The sequence below is a fragment of the Capra hircus genome, chromosome 18, assembly GCF_001704415.2.
Source record: "Capra hircus breed San Clemente chromosome 18, ASM170441v1, whole genome shotgun sequence".
Lineage (NCBI taxonomy): Eukaryota > Metazoa > Chordata > Mammalia > Artiodactyla > Bovidae > Capra > Capra hircus.
The window spans coordinates 49,704,439-49,726,708 of NC_030825.1; the positions used below are offsets into that span (position 1 = coordinate 49,704,439).

Genomic DNA, 22,270 nt, shown 5'->3' on the forward strand with positions numbered 1-22,270 from the left:
CTCAGTGTAAAAGACCTGGATGTTGGGAAAGACTGAAGGCAGGAGGAGAAGGGGACGACAGAGGATGAGATGGTTGGATGACATCACTGACTCGATGGACATGAATTTGAGCAAGCTTTGGGAGTTGGTGGTGGACAGGGAAGCTTGATGCACTGCAGTCATGGGGTCACAAAGAGTCGGACACGACTGAGCGACTGAATTGAACGTTGAGAGAAAGAAGAGAGACACAGGAGCTCACAGTGTATAGTTCTGTTTATGCCATGTGGGGTGCAGGCAAAATGAAGGAGGCATGAAGAGACATACTTAGGTGCGGTAACCTAAATTGGGTAGAGGTCAGTGAAGTGGCTACCTTCATGGGGAGGGAGGAAGCCGTGCCTGGGAGGAGGCTGGAGGGAATTTGTAGAAACCTGGGAAGATCTGTTTCCTCACCTGGGCGGTGGTTACACAAGCGTGTTTGTCATAATTCATTCAGTAGAACATTTATATTTCATGTACTTTTCTATATGTATGTCATATTTTGCAATAAAAGATTGCAAAATATATTTTTAAAATTTGTTCACTTGATTGCGGATCACACTGCTGCAGTGCGGAAGACTTACGCGGTTTTTTAACTGAGCGACTTCTGCTGTCTGCCGGGGGAGGAGATGGAGGTAAACATTTCCCTTCACCTACTTCTGCGGGGCTGTGAGTGACAGAGACGGGCTACCCTGTGGTCAGGGCCACTGAACTGACATCTAGGATGGCAGGACTCTACAGGTGGAGGGTTTCGCTGTTCCCCTGATCTCTGGCCCGGGGAGGAGCACCACAGTCATCCTATAACAGGCACCGAGGGTACCAGCCTGCAGATTGCTCTGAAAAGATCCAGACTATTCTCTCGAGAGCCAAGTCCATCATTCCTACTGAGCAAGCACAGGCACACCCAGCAGCCTGGGTGGTGGGGGTGAAGGATAAATAATTTAAAATGACTTTGAAAAATAGGTTCATCATAGCCTTACCTTACCAACTGGGCGGACTGGAAGTCTAGGGTAAATAACTGGGAGGCACTGTGTGTGGCGCTGGCTCTGTGCTGGGCATTGTTCTAAGTAGTTTATATCTATTACCTGATTTAATTGTCACATAACCCTCTAAGATGGCCACTAATTAGTATCATTGTTTAACAGATGGAGAAATTGAGGCACAGTGCGGTTCAATCATCTCCCTAAGCTGGTCAATGCTAGACCTAAACACAGGCCAACTCACACCAGAGTAGATGTTCTGTTCGCCACCACAAGATTATTCTAAGGAGAGAATAAGAAATAGGGAAACTGGAGTCTATTGCTCAAAAGCACAAAAGTATCTAAAAAGAGAAACTAGAAATAATTCTATGGCTGTCCTGAGTGGGCAAGAGGCCTGCGTATGATCAGGACAGAGGAGAGGGGTTCATAAGTGAGCTATGACCCCTTTATCAGCCACATCAGGGACCAAAAAGTACAATTCCAGTAGGGCTTTTTTCTTTTCTGGCTGCTCAGCTTGTGGGATCTCATTTCCCCGACCAGGGATGGAACCTGAGGCCCCCAGTGGTCAAAGTGCAGAGTCCTAACCTTTGGACTACCAAGGAAGTCCCCCGTGGGTTTTCCTTTTTTTTCCTTTCTTTTTTGGCTGGGGTCTTGGTTGTGATGAGCAGGGGCTACTCTTGGTTGTGGTGTGCGGGTTTCTCATTGTGGCTTCTCTTGTTGTGCAGCGCAGGCTCTGAGGGTACGCAGGCTTTAGCAGTTGCAGCGAGTAGGCTCAGGAGTCGTGGTTCATGGGCTCCAGAGCACGGGCTCACGGGCTTAGTGGCTCCGTGGCCTGTGGGATCTTCCCAGAGCATGGGTTGAGCAGACTCTTCACCACTGAGCCACCAGAGAGACCCCCAGCGGGGCTTTTTAACCTGACTCAGCGATAGAATTCAGGGGCCGTGTGCACTTGGACTGGAAAAACAACTTTGCTTTGACAGCCCTTCAACTCAATGATCCTCAGCATGTGGTTTGGGAAGAAAGCGATTTTCATAAGATGTGTTTGTCATTTTCACTCTTTAGAAGCTACCTGACCTGCGATGACGTCGTCACTGTGATGGCTAATGAAACGTATGCATGTGTGTTCTTGAGTTTCAAAAACTTCCTCGTTCTGGGAATCCCTGGAGGTCCAATGGTTAGGAGTCGGTGCTTTCACTACAGAGAGCCCAGCTTGGGAAACTAAGATCTCACCATCCTTGAGACATGGCCCAAAGAAAGAAAAAGGAAAGAAAAGAAAAAAAAATTCTCAATTTTATTTTCTTACATTGTTCTTCTTCAGTCCCTCAGTCATTTCCAACTCTTTTCAACTTCATGGACTGCGGCACGCCAGGCTTCCCTTTTCTTTACCATCTCCCAGAGTTTGATCATGTTCCTGTCCACTGAGTCAGTGATGCCATCCAACCATCTCATCCTCTGTTGTCCCCTTCTTCTCCTGCCTTCAATCTTTCCCAGCATCAGGGTCTTTTCTCGTGAGTCAGCTCTTCCCATCAGGTGGCCAAAGTATTGGAGCTTCAGCATCAGTCCTTCCAATAAATATTCAGGGTTTCTTCCATGGTAAATATTGATAGAAATAACCCCACATACAACAAAACTCTTTGGGGTCCTCAATAATTTTTAAGAGGGTAGTTTACGAACTGCTGCTGTAATTGAAATTTACCAGGTGCTTCTAACATGGTGGGGGATTGGAAGGACCAACCCCAGGACACAGCAGATTTCTGGCTTTGTCATGAGAAGAAATTACAGATGTTTTTACACCCTATTATAGTCGTCCCTATTGTAGTCATCACAAGACTCAAACACCATCAATACACTCAACAAAGCTTCTAAATTACTATTATTTTTAATGCACTAATAAAGAAGTACATATATTACGGTATCACATATACAAAAAATTTCCTGCATCTGTGTAATAGCATCCATTTCCTTTGTATCCTGTGTATTTCTTTTTTTCTGTTTTCAGGTTTTATTGTGTGTGTGAATGTTGATCTGTTTTTTCTTCTCTCTCTCTCTTCTCCTCTCTTAGAAGCTTACTTTCAGGAAAGTGAAAGGCAAGCTATTTTTTTTTTTCTTAATGCATGTAAAAACATGATTCGAGGAAGGCCTTCCCCAACCTACCGCAGGTGACTTTAGCAAAAAAACCTCAGGTAACACCGGTAGCAAAGAACCCAACCACCAATGCAGGAGACGAAAGAGACGCAGGTTTGATCCCTGGGTTGGGAAGATCTGGTGGAGGAGGAAATTGCAACCTGCTTCCGTATTCTCCACCTGGGAAATCCCACAGACTGAGAAGCCTGATGGGCTACAGTCCATGGAGTCACAAACAGTCAGACAAGACTCAGCACACACACAAGAGGAAGCTAAACTTGCTGAGGGTAGGATTTCCCTGGTGGTCTACTGGGTGGGACTCCACACGTCGAATGAAGAGGCAGAGGGTTCAATCCCCGGATAGGGGAACTGTTGGCCCACAGGCCCTGCTGAGCGGCCAAAAAATTAAAAGCAAAAACAATTGCTGAGGGTGAGCAGGGTCTTGAGGTTATTTGAGTTTGACTAAAAGGGCTGCTTTTTTTTTTTTTTTTAACATTTTAAGCTGCAATGGAGACTCCAGGAGATGGAGAAAAATCCAAGAAGTGCAAAAGCCCACCTTGAACCACGCCCCCAGTGTTCTCGGAAGCTGGTGTCCACAGTCAGCAGACACAGCTCTGCTTGAATTTACAAAGCCAAATTGTGGAGTCATTTTGTCAGACAAGAAGAAGCAAAGAAAACCTGGACCCTCTGACTTTTCCTGCTGCTCTGCCAAAATGAGTGAATGAAAGTCGCTCAGTCGTGTCTGACTCTTTGCGACCGCATGGACCGTAGCCTGCCAAGCTCCTCTGTCCATGGAATTCTCCAGGCAGGAATACTGGAGTGGGTAGCCATGCCCTTCTCCTGGGATTGTACTCAGGTCTTCTTTACCGTCCGAGCCAGGCTCTGGGAAAATACCCAAGGCTATCATGGCAAACCACTTACAACCTTCAAACAGGTCACAAACCTTTTACAGACAGAAGTCTCACTGGCTCTCACCTAGTTAGTTAGTGCTTAGTCCGCCCCCCTGGACTGTAGCCCACCAGGCTCCTCTGCCCATGGGATTCGCCAGGTAAGAATACTGGAGTGGGTTGCCATGCCCTGCTCCAGGGGATCTTCTCCACCCAGGGATCAAACCCAGGTCTCCTGCACTGCAGGTAGATTCTTTAACGTCTGAGCCACTAGGGAAGCAGGGTCCCACCTACATCCCAAGGCAGTTTCTGGAACTCACACGTTAATAATGATAAAAATAACAGCTGATTCTTATCCAGCCCTTACTCTGGGCCAAGCCCTGTTCTCAGCATGCAATTTCATGTGTCAACTGGTTTAAACCTCAGGATAGCCCACAGCGTTCAAACTGTTATCACCCTCATTTCACAGGCGAAGAAACCGAGTCCCAGTGAGGCTGAATAACCAGCCGAGCTCGCACAGCTCAGAAGCAGCACTGTCATTCGGTGGACCTCGATTTTGTTTCCAGCATGCGGGGGGGCGGGGCGGCAGCTGCGAAGGACGTGAACTAGGCTTGGAGAGGAGGAAGGAACTGCCAAGAATACAAAGCCTGCGAGGAGGGAAAGGGATGGGGAAACTCCCCACGCCAACCCAGGTCGCGGAGGAAGGTGCCTGCACACCTGAGCACCTCGGGATCCCGAAAGGCCAGAGATAGGGACCAGTGTCAGTGCCCTGGGGGCTCCGCAGCTGCAGGGTGAGGCTCCTGGAGACAAGCACAGACTTCCGGGTCCGGGCGCTCACATGGTGGTCAGCTTGGAGGTGGCGGCGGTGGTTTACCAAACCTTCCTGGGTCCCCCTTCCTTCGCTCCGCCCTTGGCGGGGGGCGTGTGGGCGTGGGGCGCCTGGGACCGGCCAGACCAGTGGGACGCAGGGCCCCAGCTGTCTGGGGAGGCTGCCACCTGGAGAAGGCAGGCTCTTCCGGGACTGGGACAGCTGTGGGCGGTGGGATGGCCCATAAATACCACCGTCGCATTGGTGCCCGAGACGCGCGCATGCTGGGAGCTGGCATCCCAGAGGGTGAGCCGGGACCGGAGGGAGTCCCCAGCCCCAGCTCCCGGTTCCGGATTGACAGTCCCCACCTGCCTCTGCCCTGGCAGGCAGGTCCTCCAGGAGCAGGAGATCCGAAGTGAAGCGGGAGGGGAAGGGCTGGGGAGAAGGATGGTGGGTTTGCAAGTGCAGGCCAGGAAATAGGGAGAAACTGGGGTCACTAACAGCAGGATCGGATGCTGAGATGGGGGCAGGGAGGATGGGGCTGCTCCAGGTGGGATGAAATGCTTGGGTGGTCTGGGGATGGAGTGGAGGTATTGGGGTCACAAAGATGGAAATGGAAGGTTGCAGGATGGAGGAGAGGACCATGAGGTCTCTGAGGGGGGGTGGAATGCTGGCGTTGGGGTTGCCAAAGGCAACCTCCTACACTGAGAGCCCCACCCCCAATCCCATTCCCAAACCTCTTGCACTGGGAGTGAACGGTGGATAAGAGCAAGGGTTCTGCAGCCAGGACCCCTGGGTTCCAGTCTCTGCTCCCTCACACTTGAGCCATGCCACTGAATCACTCCATTGCTCAACTTCCTCACCCGTGATACGGGGCTGATGATCACAGAGGCCACCACACGCAGGAATGTTGTCGGGCTCCCACGAGTTCATCTATGCAAAGTGCTTAGCACTCAGTGAGGCTCAGAGGGTATTTGTCTCTCAGTCGTGAGTGACGACGCTTGCTTTTGTTTTCTCCCCAGCGTCTGGATAAGCACTCCCTGCGAAGCCCTCCCTGCCATCCCCGCTGCCTCGCTCCCTCTCTGCCGGGATCCTCCTCCTTCCCCCATCCTCTCAGCCCCTCCTGCTGATGCCTGCAGGACCCTTCCCCTTCCCCTGCTCCCCACCTCCCCTCTACCATGTGTTCCTTTCCTCGCTGCTGGGCCTGCTGCTGTCTGCTCCTCCTCTTCTCCCTGGAAGTCCAGGGGTCCCCAAAGCCTCCCAGCGCTGCCCCCGAGCAAGTGCACTTGTCCTACTCAGGTAAGTGTCTGTGGCCTCTCCCTGGGCATTTCCCAGTGAGGACTGTTAAATGGGGATTGTAAGCAGTAGGGCATGTGGCTGTGTGGGAAATGATTCTGGTTCTCAGCCTATAGTGAGCATTCTCCTTGGAGGATTGGAGTTGTCCTTATTCATTGTGTAACTGCTCATCGTGTTGTCACAAAACTACCTCCTGGTCCTTGATCTTGGGGTGGAGGTGCAAGGGGGTAATAAAACCCTGGACTCTGGACCCTCTGCACCCAGACTTCCGGGTTCTAACCCCAGCTTTGTTGCTTATCTGCTGTGTGACCTTGGGCGAGTGACTTAACCTCTCTGGCCTCAGCCTCCTCATCTGGACAGCGGGGTAATATTAGTGAGACCTCTCAGTGAAGAGTAAGTGAAATATTAACCTGTGAAGTGGCAAACGGGAACTTGGAATGTGGCAGTGGTTCTCACGTGTTTCTGTCTCAGGACGCTTTGGCACAGCTGAAAACAGTATGAGAACCTCAGAGAGCTTTAGCTTATGTGAGTTATATCCATAATAGTTGCCATATCAGAAACTAAAATGGAGGTATTTAAAAATATTGATTCAATCATTAAAAATGAACAATAGTAAACCTATTCAGTAGTAAGGTAAATGACATTTTTCATGAAAAGTAACTACACTTTAAAAAAGAAAAGCAATATTGTGAGGAAATTGGCATTGACTTATGAAATCAGTGGTCTCTTTAATGTCCTCTCCTGCCTGTGACAGTTTCTCAGACTTTTCTTCTGTTTTTGGATCCTTGACACTTTTGGGGTAGTTTCATTTATTTCATTATTTATTTATTTGGCTGTGCTAGGTCTCCCCCGCTGCTCAGGCTTTTCTCCAGTTGCAGCAAGGAGGCTACTCTCTTATTTCAGAACATGGGCTGTAGGGCAGGCGTGGGCTCAGAAGCTGTGGCTCTCAGTCAGTTGCCCCGTGGCATGTGGAATCTTCCTGGACCAGGGATCGAACCTGCATCCCTTGCATTGGTTGGCAGATGATTCTTAACTCCTGGATCACCAGGAAGTCCTAAGGTAGTTTCTTAAAGATTAGTTGCATTGAGAATCTGAAACCTCGTGAATGAAATGGCTTTGGCATTTGCTGGATAAGTAACCTCGGACAAGGCACTTTGCCTGGAGGCCTCTGTTAAAGGGAACAAAAATAAAACTCATCTCACAGGGCTGCTGTGAAAACCCAGTGAGATCATAGCTGTCCTTTGTTTGGCCTACACAAGAATGATAATAATAACAAATATACTCTTAGAAGTGATTCAGATGGAAAACTCATTTAACCTCTTATTGACCTTAAGCTGTAGGTACTATTGTTAGTTCCATTTTACAAAAGGATAAACTGAGGCCCAAAGCAATGAAGAGTCTCACCTCAGGTCACACACTCTGGGATTTGAACCCAGGCAGGCTGGCTTAAGAGTCTGCCATATTTGGTCTTCAAACTGTAAATTTTGTATTAATTTTAGATACCATGAGATCTTACTAATACCAACAGTATTTCAGTCCACCAACAAGGGTGTACTTTAGCTTTCTTTCCTCATTTGCAACTTCTTTTTCCAACATTGAGAAACCAAGCTCCCTCTATCTACAGTAGACTTACTTATTTGTTCAGTGCTAAAGTCAGGATAAAGGGGTTGCTCTGTGGCCTGTGGGGTCTTAGTCCCCTGACCAGAGATGAAACCTGAGTTCCCTGCATTGCAAGGCAGATTCTCAACCACTGGACCGCCAGGGAGGTCCCTGTTTTTTTATATACTTACAGCCCTTTGTTAGTGTTTCTATTCCGTATTGACTTCCCCCTACAACCTACGTGTGTTCTAAGTCACTCCAATTGTGTCTGACTCACTGCAACCCTATGGACTGTAGCCAGCCAGGCTCCTCTGTCCATGGGAGTTTTCAGACAAGAATACTGGGGTGGGTTGCCATGCCCTCCTCCAGGGGGATCTTCCTGACCCAGGGATCGAACCCTTACCTCTTATGTTTCCTGCACTGGCAGGGAACACTAGCCCCCCTACAACCTAGGAAGGCTTTAATTGTTCATTTCTTGGGGTGTGTGAAGGAAAGATGAAACAGGACTATAGCTCTAGGACTCAGGGTTTTAAGAAAAAGACAGATTCGAGAAGCATCCTACCCCCTGCATCTCGACTAACTACTCCATTCCCTTCCCTCTTTTTTCTACCCCTTCCCCATTCCAGCCCATGTAAGTAATCCAGCTGTTCAGTTTCTGGTGTACCTTTCTTGTACAAATAAATGAGCAGACACCTGTGTATTCTCTTACACCCTCTTCCATGAAGAGTAGCTGACTACAGACACTCTCGCGTACATTGCTTCTTTTAACGTTGTGTCCTGGACGTCATTCTGTACTGGTTCCTAGAGTTCATCATCTTCCTTTCCGACAGCTGTGAAGTGCTCCCTGGTACGGATGTTACCTAGTTCCTTAGGTCACGCTCCTATGTAGGGGCATGTCTGTGGTTTCTGATATTTTGCAGTTACAAACAGTGCTGCCATGAATAACCTGTGCTCGTGCCTTTTGTACACAAGTTGCAGGAAAAAGAATCACCTGGTGGGCTTCCCAGGTGGCCCTAATGGTAAAGAACCCGCCTGCCATCGCAGGAGACATGAGAGACTCCATTTCAATCCCCGGGTCGGGAAAATCCCCTGGAGGAGGGCATGGCAACCCACTCCAGCATTCTTGCCTGGAGAACCCCATGGGCAGAGGAGCCCAGTGGGCTACAGTCTGTAGGGTTTTAATGAGTCAGACACGACTGAAGCGACTTAGCACACGTGCACACACACCACATGGTATTTTTAAAACCTTGATTTTGTTGCTAATGGGGTTTGTTTGTGTGCAAATTGACTTTTCTGGTCATGCCTTGTGGCATGAGAAATCTTAGTTCCCTCACCAGAGATTGAACCCTCGAACCCAGGCCCCCTGCATTGGAAGCGGGAGTTTTAACCACTGGACCTTGAGGGAAGTCCCTGGTTGCTGACATTCAAGAATTAGAAGCTATTACTTAAAAGTTTGTATGTGCTCTTGGGATACGTAAACCACTGTATAAAGATTTTGGAGAAGGCAATGGCAACCCACTCCAGTACTCTTGCCTGGAAAATCCCATGGATGGAGGAGCCTGGTAGGTTGCAGTCCATGGGGTCGCTAAGAGTTAGACACGACTGAGCGATTTCACTTTCACTTTTCACTTTCATGCATTGAAGGAAATGGCAACCCACTTCAGGGTTCTTGCCCGGTGAATCCCAGGACGGAGGAGCCTGGTGGGCTGCCGTCAATGGGGTTTCACAGTCAGACATGACTGAAGTGACTTAGCAGCAGTAGCACTTAGCAGTATAAAGATCTGCTCTATAAGTTGACAGACTGGCTGGTACCAAGCCTGCTTCCTGCACGGCGGCCATCCCTAGAGCTGAACAGTGGCTTCCGCTCTGAGACAGGGCAGGCTCTACGCTCGGCCACAGACTCCACCCCTCCCTGCTGCCTTCCTCCTTACAGCTGGCCCTTGTTCCCATATATATGACCTAACTGGCCTCCAGACATCTGAGTTTACAACCCCTAAACAGTGTCATGTGTAAAGTATGTGGCACAAGCCTGCACACAGTAACACCATTTATAATAATATCTATCCACTCATGTAACCCTGACTGTACCAGGCACTGCTTCAAGTGCTTTCCTCTTGTTTATTCATCTAAGCCTCAAAGAACCCTATAGGCAAGATACTATTATCATTCCATTTTACCGACAAGGAAACTGAGGCTCAGAGAGCTGCAGTGACTTGCCCAAGGAAATCACAGCTTGGAAATGGTGAAGTAGGGATTGAACTTGGGAAGCTCCAGAACCTGTGTCCTTAACTCCTGAATGTTCAACAGCCTCTCACTCTCTGCACATCCCTCCCCACCTCTGCCCAGGCCTCACTGCCGAACCTCCTTTGCCTCTCTCTCCAGGTGAGCCAGGCTCCATGACTGTAACCTGGACCACATGGGTCCCAGTGCCCTCTGAAGTGCAGTATGGGCTGCAGCCTTCTGAGCCCCTGCCCTTCCAGGCTCGGGGCACCTTCAGCCCCTTTGTGGATGGGGGCATTCTCCGGCGGAAGCTCTACATACACCGAGTCTCCCTGCAGGGGCTGCTGCCAGGGGTCCAGTATGGTGAGAGGCGCCCAGGGCGAATGGGAGGAGTGGAATGTGGGCTAACAGCTACTACTGGCGGGTGGCTCAGGCGGGCTGGTACCCTCTCTGCTTTCCTGCAAGCCTATTGTATGAGACCCTGGGATGAAAACAGAAGGCTGGAGACTTGGGGTGAGGTGGTCAGAAGGGGCGTGGTTTAGACCCATTCAGTCCCCCCACAGTTGAGGATGGATGGGGGTGAAGGAGACACCCTGAGGTGCTCCTGCCCCCCCCCCCAGCCCCGGCAGACTGTGACCTTTTCCTCTCCCCTCAGTTTACCGCTGTGGCAGTGCTCAGGGCTGGAGCCGTCGCTTCCGCTTCCGGGCCTTGAAGAACGGACCCCACTGGAGCCCGCGCCTAGCTGTGTTTGGGGATCTGGGGGCCGACAACCCGAGGGCCCTCCCCCGACTGCGCCGGGACACCCAGCAGGGCATGTACGACGCTGTTCTTCATGTGGGTGAGGAGGCATCGGCTAGGTATGGGGTGGGGGTGACGCCAGGACTGCGAGGGGCTGGGAGCCGGGGCCAGCGTGGTTCCAAAGGGACGGGGGAGGAGACTGGCCATGGAGATGCTGTCGCGGTTAACCGGGCTCCCGGCTTAAAATCAGTCTGGCTCTTAGAGCTACGTACATTGGTTTTCTCCTCTGTATTAGTGTTGTAAGAGCTGGGACTAGGTTAGAGTCGTCCGACTGTTGTAATGACGATACGGGCTTCCCAGGGGGCGCTACTGGTAAAGAACCTGCCTGCCAATGCAGGAGATGTAAGAGACGCGGGGTCGATCCCTGGGTCAGGAAGATTCCCCTGGAGGAGGGCATGGCAATCCATTCCAGTGTTCTCGCCTGGAGAATCCCATGGACAGAGGAGCCTGGCGGGCTACAGTCCACGGGGTCACAAAGGGTCGGACACGACTGAAGCGACTTAGCACACAGGCGCCATGATGAAATAAGTCGACATTGCCTGGCACGCTGTAGGTGCTACATAAGTGTTGGTTGTCATGATCATTTCTGCTGTGATCTGAGAGCCAGGAACCAAATGGGAGATAGAAACGGGCTGATATGATTCAAAGCTGTAGTAGACGCTGGAATCAGACTCCTGAGGTTTGATTTCTGGATCCTTAAGCTCAGCTCTGTGACCTTGAGTCAGCTCTCCACCTCCCTGGACCTCGGTTTCCCCATCTAAAATGGGGATGATAATAACATCCACCTCAGAGGGTGTTTTGAAGATCTGGGTGATCAAGCAAAGCATCTGGAACACTGCCGGGTACAAGACCAGTGCCAAAGCAGACCATGTCCGTCTCAATGTTGTCATTACTCTGGGAAGGGATGAGATGGGGCTGGGGTGCTGGGGCACAGGAGACCAGCGAGATCCTGGGTCCTGCAGGCATGACAGAGACCAGAGGCTAAGGAGACGGTTCCAAGTGCTCATGCACTTGGATGTGAGGTAGGGATTGAAGATGCCTGAGTGGAAGGGGGAGCCAGGACTTGACCAACCAGGTCTCAGTTCTGGCAACAGCAGAGCTGGGTCTGGGTCTTCATCCTCTCCTCCACCCCCCACCTCCCCACCCCCACCCAGGAGACTTCGCCTATAACATGGATCAGGACAATGCGCGTGTCGGGGACAGGTTCATGAAACTCATCGAACCCGTGGCTGCCAGCCTGCCCTACATGACCTGCCCTGGGAATCACGAGGAACGCTAGTGAGGCTCGAGGGCTTTGGGGTGGGCGAGGGCCTGGCCGACAAAACCAGTCCTTCCTAGTGTCTCACCTTAGTTTCTCACACTGCAGCAGCTTGTTGACGGACATGAGAGGAGAGGAGATGAGGGCTGGGCTGGGAGCCAGGCTTGGCCTGACGGTGGGAAGTGGGGGGTGGGGGGTGGGGGTGGGCACCCAGACCCTCCCTCCTACCCTTTTACTTCCTTTTATCCAGCAACTTCTCCAACTACAAAGCGCGCTTCAGCATGCCGGGGAACACCGAAGGCCTGTGGTACAGGTAATCTGGGGGAGAGCAGGAACACCGGCCTCCCTCCCCTGAAGGATAGGGGATGCAGAGGAGACCCTAACCTCTGACCCCTGCCCTTTGACCCTTCCAGCTGGGATCTGGGACCCGCACACATCATCTCCTTCTCCACCGAGGTATATTTCTTCCTCCATTATGGCCGCCACCTGGTAGAGAGACAGTTTCACTGGCTGGAGAGCGACCTCCAGGTAACCTGTGGATGTCCCCCCGGGATGTGCCCCCCCACCCCCTCCTCCATCACCGCCCTCCACCCCCTGCCCCTCACTCTGAACCCTTCTCTGCAGAAAGCCAATAAGAACCGGGCAGTCCGGCCGTGGATCATCACCATGGGCCACCGGCCCATGTACTGCTCCAATGCTGACCTGGATGACTGTACCTGGCATGAAAGCAAGGTGAGCACCCCCTCCCTGGGAACAAGGTGCCGAAATCCAGGTCGGGGGTGAGCCCGAGTCACGCCTCCCCTCCTTGCTTATCTTGCTTAGGTTCGCAAAGGCCTCCGTGGCAAATTCTATGGGTTGGAGGATCTTTTTTACAAATATGGTGAGTAACCCCCCCTCCACCCCAGGACTTGCCAGGCCCCGCCTCCCTTCTCTCCTGAATTCGGAGTCCTGAACCCCTCTTGCTCTGTCTCAGGGGTCGACCTGGAGCTGTGGGCCCATGAGCACTCATATGAACGCCTGTGGCCGATTTACAACTACCAGGTGAGGGAGGCCCCCTAGAAGGGCTGAGACCCATGGAGCTGGTGGTGTCAGTGGACCCCTCAGTCAGATCCCCGGGGGCCTGGCTGGTGTGACACACCCTCTCCACCTTGTCACTTCTCCAGGTACTTAATGGCAGCCAAGAGATGCCCTACACCCACCCTCGAGGCCCTGTCCACATCATCACAGGATCCGCTGTGAGCAGGGCGGGGTGGGGTGGGATGTTGCCTTTGACCTCTGATCTATTGAGGGTGGCACCTGTGCCAGCTTGGGTGCCTCCTGCTTTATACGGCTGGCATCTCTTAGAGGGTTCGATGTACCTAGTAGTATGCCCAGAAACAGAAGCTAAGGGTAAAATACTCCTTCGAAGTCACAGGTTCAGTAAGTGGCAGGGGCAGGGAGTGCTTGCCCAGGTCTGCTGGTCGGATTGAGGACAGAGGACTTATTATTATCCTTGTAACTGGACTCCAGCCTCTATCCACATTGCACCAGCTCATTCTCCACTGTATTTGGTTATTGTGTCTCCTTGTGCTCAGTTGCAGCCAACTCTTTGTGACCCCGTGGACGGTAGCCCACCGGGCTCCTCTGTCAATGGAATTTTCCAGGCAAGGATACTGGAATGGGTTGCCATCTCCTCCTCCATGTGTCTCCTTAGTCTCCTCCCATCTGTGACGATTCCTCCATCATTCTGGCCAGTTGTTTGTTTTTGGTCTTTTTCCTGAATGCCCCTGGATCTGGGTTTGTCTGATACTTTCTCATGCCAAGATGCAGGTTACGCATTTGGGGCCAGACAATCACAAGTGATGGTTGTGTCCTCAGGACCGAGGGGTCCAGGCCCTCACAGTGTCTCATTCCTGGAGGAGTTTCTCTGAATCACCTGTGTAAGGATGTTCTTCCACCATCAACTTGCTGTGTATCCCTTTTTGGCAGATAAACATCTTGGGGGAGATGCTTTTAGACCCTGCGAAAGTTGTTTCTCCTCCGACTTTCACCCACTGTTTTCTTTTTTAAATTTGTTTGCCTGTGCCAGGTCTCAATCGTGGCACATAGACTCTTTCTTTTCTTTTTCTTTTTCTTTTTTTTTCAGTTGCAGCTCTTGGAATTTTTAGTTGCGGCATTTGAGCTCTTGGTTGCAGCATGTGAATCTAGTTCCCCGACCAGGGATCAAACTCAGGATCCCTGCATCAGGAGCTCAGAGTCTTAGCCACTGGGCCACCAGGGAGGTCTCCACTTACTAATATTTGAATCCATCAGTGGGTCTTGCCTGCAACAGTGATCACTGGGGCATTCGGCTGGGAATCGTCGATTTCCCTCATTTCTCCCTGATTTATTAATTAGCAACCTCCTGTGAGGAAGGGTTGTCCCTTCTGCTCCATTTAGTTGGTTGGTTAGTTATGGGTTTGCACCAGTGTGGCCTCATGGGGAATTATTTCCTCCTGTGGGTTATAATCCAATTTTCCTGCTACTGATGCTGCTGTGTACAAGCTCTCACTCTGGCCACTGGGAGCTCTTCAGATCAGGTCCCGCATCCTTTCAAAGTGTCCCTGTCGTTTTGTGGGCTCTTTCTTACTTTTTGGCTCCACAAGTTGCTCCAGGACCATCTTGTGTCCCCTCCACTCCCACCACCAGCAGCCTTGGAATCAATCACTTCCGCAAGAAGTGAGAGCTTATTTTTTAAGCTGATTTTACAAACTAGTGGTCTTCCCAGTGGTCACATATGGCTGTGAGAGTTGGACCATAAAGAAGGTGGAGCACCAAAGAATTGATGCCTCTGAACTGTGGTCCTGGAGAAGACCCTTGGGAGTCCCTTGGACAGCAAGGAGATCAGACCTGTCAATCTTAAGGGAAATCAGCCCTGAATACTCGTTGGAAGGACTGATGCTGAAGCTGAAGCTCCAATGTTTTGGTTATCTGGTGCCAACAGCCAACTCATTGGAAAAGTCTCTGATACTGGGAAAGATTGAGGGCAGAAGGTGAAGAGGGCATCAGAGGATGAGATGGCTGGATGGCATCAGCGATGCAACGGACATGAACTTGGGCAAACTTCAGGAGATGGTGAAGGACAGGGAGGCCTGGTGTGCTGCAGTTCATGGGGTTGTAAAGAGTCGGACACGACTGGGTGACTAAGCAACAACAAATTAGTGAGATCCAAGGAAGAACTTCTTGTGATAAAAATTCAGACAGTACAGAGGACACGAGATGAAGCCATCCACATCCCTCTTGCTAAGTCACTGTAGTCGTGTCTGACTCTTTGCAACCCCATGGACTGTAGCCTGCCAGGCTCCTCTGTCCACAGGGATTCTCCAGGCAAGAATACTGGAGTGGGTTGCTATGCCCGCCTCCAGGGGATCTTCCAGACCCAAGGACTGAAGTCACGTCTCTTATGTCTCCTGTAGTGGCAGGCAAGTTCTTTACCACTGAGTCCCGCTCTCAATGGTTACGCCTCTTGGGTGGCGTTTGAGAATATTTTCTGTGTATGCAAATTAGTCAGTGTCTCAACAGAGACGTATTACTGCATCACCCTCTTTTCATTTTTTTTGGCTACACTGGATTTTTCTTGCAGTGCATGGTGGGGTGGCGGGGGGCGGGGGCGGTGTTGCTCAACATTGCAGCATGAAAGCTTTCTCTAGTTGCAGTGCCTAACTTCCCTGGTGGCTCAGATGGTAAAGTGTCTGCCTATAATGCAGGAGACCTGGGTTTGATCCCTGGGTGGGGAAGATCCCCTGGAGAAGGAAATGGCAACCCACTCCAATACTCTTGCCTGGAAAATCCCATGGACCGAGGAGCCTGGTAGGCTACAGTCCATGGGGTCGCAAAGAGTCGGACACGACTGAGCGACTTCACTTTCACTTTCAGGCTTCCCGAGTTGTGTCATGTGGGCTTAGTTGCCCCACAGTACGTGGGATCTTAGTTCCCTGACCAGGGATCGAACCCACATCCCCTCCAATCGGAGGCAAATTCTTAACCATTGGACCACCAGGGAAGTCCCATCACCCACTTTTAAAACACATTTCAGATCATCCTTCATACCCTAGCAGTTCTCAGCCTTGATGCATGTTAGAATTACCTAGGGAGGTTTTAAATCTCTGATGCCCTGGCCTAACCCCAGGACAAACACCAGAAGCTGAGGGCTTGGCCTTGGCCTGTGAACATTTAACCATTCTTGATTCAGTCTCTATTTCTGTCTGTCTGTCTCTTGATATGTGTGTGTGTGCGTGTGTGTGTATCTGTGTGCACAGTTTGACTATCATTTGCAGATCCAATGAAGAGTTCAGTTGCAGAAATGATGCCCCTTTAACCTTCCATCTGTGTTTCCTAAAAAAATGAGGACATTCTCTTACATCAGTACAATATAAGAGTCAAGTAGTTAACAATTGATAATATACCATCATCCAGTCTCATTCAAATTTATCCAATTGTCTGATTCATGTTCTTTAAGGATTTTTTTTTTTTCTGATCCAGGATCTAGTTTAAGATCATACATTCTATTTTTGTGTCTTGTTTCTCTCCCCTCCTTTAATCAGAAACATTTTCCCTTCTTTCGGCATTCTTCAAGACTTTGAAAATTTTGACGAGCACAGCAACGTTGTTTGGTAGATTCTCAGTGTGGGTTTGATTAGATTGAAGTTACGCATTTCTTATAAGAACACACAAAAGTGATACTGGTTTTGCCTGTGTGTGTGTGTGTTTTAATATTTACTTATTTGGCCTCGTCAGATCTTAGTTGCCACAGTCAGATCTTCATTGCCTCCTGCAGGACCTTTTGTTACATATTGAGTCTTTAGTTGTGATGTGTGGGCTCAGTTGCTTTGCTGCATGGGGGGGGGGTGGTCTTAGTTCCCTGACCAGGGATTGAACGTGCATCCCCTGCGTTGCCAGGCAAATTCTTAACCACTGGACCAGCAGGGAAGTCTCCAGTACTGTGTTCTTTTCAGTGTATCCTATGAGGAAGTGCATGGTATCTCTTTAAGGCTCAGTTTATGCATCTCTTGCACCATGCTTATGATTTTCCCCTTTAAAGTTAACAAGTGTCTCCTGGAGTGCCTACTTGGAGACTATGCAGATATCCTGCTATTCCTCATACTTTCCCCGCTACTGTGACCGTCCATTGATGGTTCTTGCTTCCAGCAGTTATTACAGAGATGGCTGCAACATGGGGATTTTTCTTTTTTCTTTTTTTAAGCTCCCTCATCCTTCCTGCTCACATCACCTAGTTTTCTACTGCAAGGATAAACACTTCCTCTCTCCCAGGCAATGATGATTTTAAAAGCTTTCTTGGAGGGTCTACTCTGCAGCGAGGGTTGAAAGCCACCGATTTCTTCTATTCTGTGAATTGCATTTTCCCCTTAACAATACATCTTGGCCATCTTTCTATACTGGCCCTCTCTGTGATGGCTACGCTCTAATTTATTTAACTGACCCTTACTGATGGGCATTTGGCTGACTTCCAGCTCAGAGCTTTTACAGAAAATGCTTCAGTGGACAGTCTTGTTCAACCACACACTGTTGTCTAAGTCCAAGACTCGGGGCACAGAAAGCCTGGCTGGGTCAAAACCCTCAGTTGTGTGTGTTACCAAGGTCAAGTCTTAACCAGCTTTGTCTTCCCTGGGGGTGGCAGGATCCCACCTGGCAGGTCTTTTCTGCTCCCTGGTGGGTACTTCACCTGCCCCAGCCCTGGGGCTAAAAGACTCTTTCCAGCAGGGCTGTGAGGAGCTGCTCACCCCCTTCACCCTCTTCCCGCGGCCCTGGAGCGCCCTGCGTGTGAAAGAGTACGGGTACACACGGCTGCATATTCTCAATGGGACCCATGTCCACATCCAGCAGGTGTCTGATGACCAGGTCAGTGAGCAGTGGCCCGATCACCTGCCTGTAAAAGCAGGCCCGGTGTGTTCTGGAGTCAAGTGGTTTAAAAAGTGGGCTTGAGAGCTGGAGATCCTGCATTCAAATCTTGCCTCTGCTGCTTACCAGCTGGATAACCTCAAGCAACTCTGAGCCACAGTTTTCCCATCTGCAAAATGGGGATGTTAATCGTTTCTGCCCCAGAGGATTGAATGAGGGTTGAATGACTTATTATATAGAAAGTGCTCAGAATGGTTTCTAAAACATGGTCAGTTCTAAAGGGATTTATCAATATGAAGCAGGGGAAGGAAAAAGTAGGTGGTGGGAGGCAGGCAGAGGGAAACCAATATGATGTGTGTGCAGCCCCACGGACTGTAGCCCGCCAGGCTCCTCTTCCCATGGGGTTTCCCAGGCAAGGATACTGGAGTGGGTTGCCATTTCCTATCTCAGGGAACCTTCCCGACCCAGGGATCAAACCCGAGTTTCTTGTGCCTTCTGCATTAGCAAGTGAAAACTGCATTAGCAAGTGAAAACTCTACCACTTGTGCCATCTAGGAAGCCCCATGGCTTAAGCTTCAGTTCAGTTCAGTTCAGTTCAGTTCAGTCGCTCAGTCGTGTCCGACTCTTGGTGACCCCATGAGTCGCAGCACGCCAGGCCTCCCTGTCCATCACCAACTCCCGGAGTTCACTCAGACTCACGTCCATCGAGTCAGTGATGCCATCCAGCCATCTCATCCTCTGTTACATTCAGAAAACAAAGATCATGGCATCCGGTCCCATCACTTCATGGGAAATAGATGGGGAAACAGTGGCTTAAGCTTAGATGGACCCATATAATCATGGCTCACCTTTCTGTATTTTTGCCATTGTAGTTTTAAAATAGCACTAATAACTATGATTGATTGAACACCTATTGTGCACAAAACCCTGAGCTCAATGCCTTATATTTAGTCCCTTTAATCACTACAATAATACTATGGGGCACATTTTCTTTCCATTTTACAGCTAAGCGAACAGAGACTCAGAGAGGGCAAGTAACTTTCCCAGGGTTGCACAGCCAGAGGTTGCGGAGCTGAGATACGACCACAAAGACCATATTCTTTTTACGATAAATAGCTACCATTTATTGTGTGGCCCATACAGGGTCAGGCACTTGTGTGTATTATCTATTCAGTTCTCCCCACTTTGTATTGGGTTGGCCAAAAAGTTCATTTGGGCTTTTTCTAAACGTCTTAATGAAAACCACAAACAAACTTTCCGGCCAACCCAAACCCAAAAGAATATGGAAGTCAGGCTGAGTTGGACCATGTGCTGGAAGCCACAGAGGGTGGCTTTCCTGGCATATAAAGTGAGTTTTGTCTCACTCTGGGGTTTGTACTCTAATAGTAACAGCCTACATTTACCCAGTCCTTGCCATAGGCCAGGCTCCCTTTTAAGCCTTTTCCAAATAGCTCACTTAATTCTCACGGTATCTATGATGTGCGTACTAGTTCTATCATCCTCTCTTTCCAGATGAGGAAAACTGAGGCTCAAAGAGGTCTAGCCACTTGCTCAAAGTCACACAGCTTATCAGCGACAGAGCTCGGATTTGAACCCCGGCCACTTGGCCCCAGAATCTGGGCTTTCAGCCCTGATTTCCTCCTCCTTTTTTTTTTTTTGGTCCCTTGCAGGATGGGAAGATTGTGGACGACGTCTGGGTGGTGAGACCCCTGCTTGGCCGGACGATGTACCTGTAGGAATGAAGACAGCTCTCATCAGGAACCCAGGGCCTTGCTGCCAGGCCCTAGAGGGGAGTCGGGGGTGGGGGGCTCGACTCCTCTGCCATCCTTGGCACCATGTAGGGTGGATGCAGCCCCGAGAGAGGTGGAGCAGCTCTCACCTCCCAGAGAGCTGGGGGTCCCAGCCTGCTGGGTTGGGAGAGCAGTTGTATGTACAGGCAGAGTGAAGCAAGACAGGTTGTGGGTGGCACCACCCTGCCTTCCTGCATAGCACTAACTGGGTGGAGTGTCCACAGGGCCTCGGGAATAAAGAGGCTTATGGCTGTGCCTCCCTGGACTCTGAACTTCTGCTGGTGATGGCCCCTCTGGGCTGTCTCTTCTGCCCGCCTAGCAAAGGCCCTTAACTAAAGTCAGCAGGGTGGGCAGCTGTCATGACACCACTGTCCAGCAGGTGGCGCCAGCGACCTTCTCCTCCAGGCCGGCCCTCCGTTCCAATCAGGGGCCTGGCTCCAACAGCCCAAGGGAAGCTAGCCAGTGTGGTCCGGGCCGCAGTCTCCCAGTCTGCCACCAAGTTATCCTGGAAGCGGGCAAGTGTTAACACTCCAAACTGCCAGCTGGGACAGCTGACAAGCTTAGGAGCTCACAGACCTGCGGTTTTCCTCCCTTTAAAAATTTTCCCCCTCCCTCTGTTTTGCCTCTTCCTTTTGTGTAATCAATCGTTATTTATTGAGCGCCTATTATGTGCCGGGACCTGTTCTCCATGCTGTGAACAGCACAGAGATGTCTGCCCTCATGGAGGTGAAATTCTATCCAGGGTGTCAGACAGCAAGCACAATAGATAAGAAAAACACATGACAGGGCAAATGGTGATCAAGCACACGCAAAGGCAGGAAGGGGACGGAGGAGTCACATGGGCAGAGCGGTCCAGGCAGAGGAAGAGCCAGTGCAAAGGCCCTGGGGCAGAAACACAGCAGAGCATCAGTTGGGGAGGCCAGTGTGATGGAGCCAGAGTAAGAGGAAGAGTAGGGATGAAAATAGAGAAGTGAGAACGGCAGATCCCATGGGACACTGTGGGTCACGAGGCGGTCTCTGTCCTTTATCCTGAGTGACATGGAGCCACAGGAGGGTTCTGAGCTGCTGATGGGCAGGACCTGACTCCAGAGGTCCTAGGCAAATGCTGGGTTCCGGCCTCAAGGATGAGGGCTCTCCTGAGTGAAGCCGGTGAGTTCCTAGCTCTGCAGGCTGACGACACATCGCTTCGTCCATTGTGTTGTGCGGTTTCAGCCTCCTCAGATCTTTTCCCCACCCAGCACCCACTCTGCCCAAGGCTGTTTGCAGTGGTGTTTTTTTTTTTTATCTTGGCTCTATTTATTTATTTATCTTTATTTTAGCTTTTACTTGTTGGCTGCACAGCATGTGGTATCTTAGTTCCCTGTTGTTTAATCGCTAAGTCGTGTCTGACTCTTTTGCAACCCCATGGACTAGTCCACCAGGCTCCTCTCTCCATGGGATTTCCCAGGCAAGAATACTGGAGTGGGTTGCCATTTTCTTTCCAGGGGATCTTCCCCACCCAGGGATCGAACCCCTATCTCCTGTATTGGCAGGTGGATTATTTACTGTTGAGCCACCAGGGAAGGCCTTAGTTCCCTGACCAGGGATAGAACCCACACCCTGGGCAGTAGAAGTATGGAGTCTCAACCCCTGGATGGCCAGGGAATTCCCTCCTTGCACTTTCTTGAGCACCAAGCTCTCTCTCACTGTCGGCCCCCGGCCCTGTGCACTGGCTCTTCACCCTGTGAGTGCCCTCCCTCCGCTCATTCGGGGCTGCATCTGCTCAGCCCCAGGGGTCGGCCTTCCCCGACAACCCCAGCTAAAGGGGTCGCGGTCACACTGTCTCATCCTGTCTTACTTCATGTCCAGCTCTTGGCATTCTGCTATTCGCTCATTGACTGATTGGTTACCTCGTTCACTGGCAGTTTGCCTCACTGAGCTGGGGGCCGTCTGTGAGGGTGGAGACCAAGGCCATCTTGTTCATTCATGGGTCCCTACCTCCACACTCACCTCCGCCAATTCCTCCCAGACCCCTTCTCAGGCTGAGTGGGGGCCCTGCCCAGTCTGGACTGTCACTGTCTAGGGGTGGGTCTGTCTCCCCCACTGGACTGTCAACCCCACGAGGGCAATGTTCAGGGCTCACTCCAGCACAGCCCAGCACTAGATAAATTCTTGAGGGTAATAAATACTTGTGCCTTAATGAAGGCTGCCATGTGTCAGGCTCCAGCCAGGCAATGCCAGGGACAGAGATGAATCAGCCCGGTAAAATCCTTCGGGAGCCCAAAGGCCGGCAGGGAAATATGGTTACACAATACGGATGAGAAGCAGCAAGAGAACGCCACAGAGGGAGGCACCAAGCCCGTCAAGTGACCAGTGGGGGGGGGGGGGTGGTCATTCATTGCACGCTGCGGCCGAAGACTAAGCTGATGTCCGTGTGGGTCTGGCACGTTCTGTTGGCCTGGCACTGACCACCAGGCAGCAACCGGGTTCAAATCTCCATTCTGCCATGTCCTGTGGGGTGTGGAATCACCACCCCTCTCTGAACCTCTATTTCTTCACCTGTTACAGAAGGGTGATCGTACTTTGTGCGGTGTCCTTGGGATTAAATGAGGTTGAAAGCCTTGGTATTGTCCCTGACT

At 50.7% G+C, this 22,270-nt stretch overlaps 1 protein-coding gene across 3 annotated transcripts; it reads left to right on the top strand.

Annotated features, from left to right (window-relative positions):
• Positions 4,857-20,958, top strand: ACP7 (acid phosphatase 7, tartrate resistant (putative)). Of its 3 annotated transcripts, none has more exons than XM_018062379.1 (13): positions 4,857-5,120; positions 5,837-6,113; positions 10,092-10,292; positions 10,585-10,767; positions 11,882-12,005; positions 12,236-12,298; positions 12,399-12,513; positions 12,610-12,717; positions 12,808-12,865; positions 12,959-13,026; positions 13,149-13,220; positions 17,722-17,862; positions 19,533-20,958. In XM_018062379.1, the coding sequence occupies exons 2-13, from the start codon at positions 5,993-5,995 to the stop codon at positions 19,596-19,598; spliced, it is 1,320 nt and encodes a 439-aa protein (XP_017917868.1). In that variant the 5' UTR covers positions 4,857-5,120; positions 5,837-5,992; the 3' UTR covers positions 19,599-20,958. The 3 variants fall into 3 exon arrangements, with proteins under 3 accessions (XP_017917868.1, XP_017917870.1, XP_017917869.1); XM_018062381.1 differs by having other exon boundaries at positions 4,859-5,120; positions 17,725-17,862; XM_018062380.1 differs by lacking the exon at positions 4,857-5,120 and adding an exon at positions 5,204-5,264.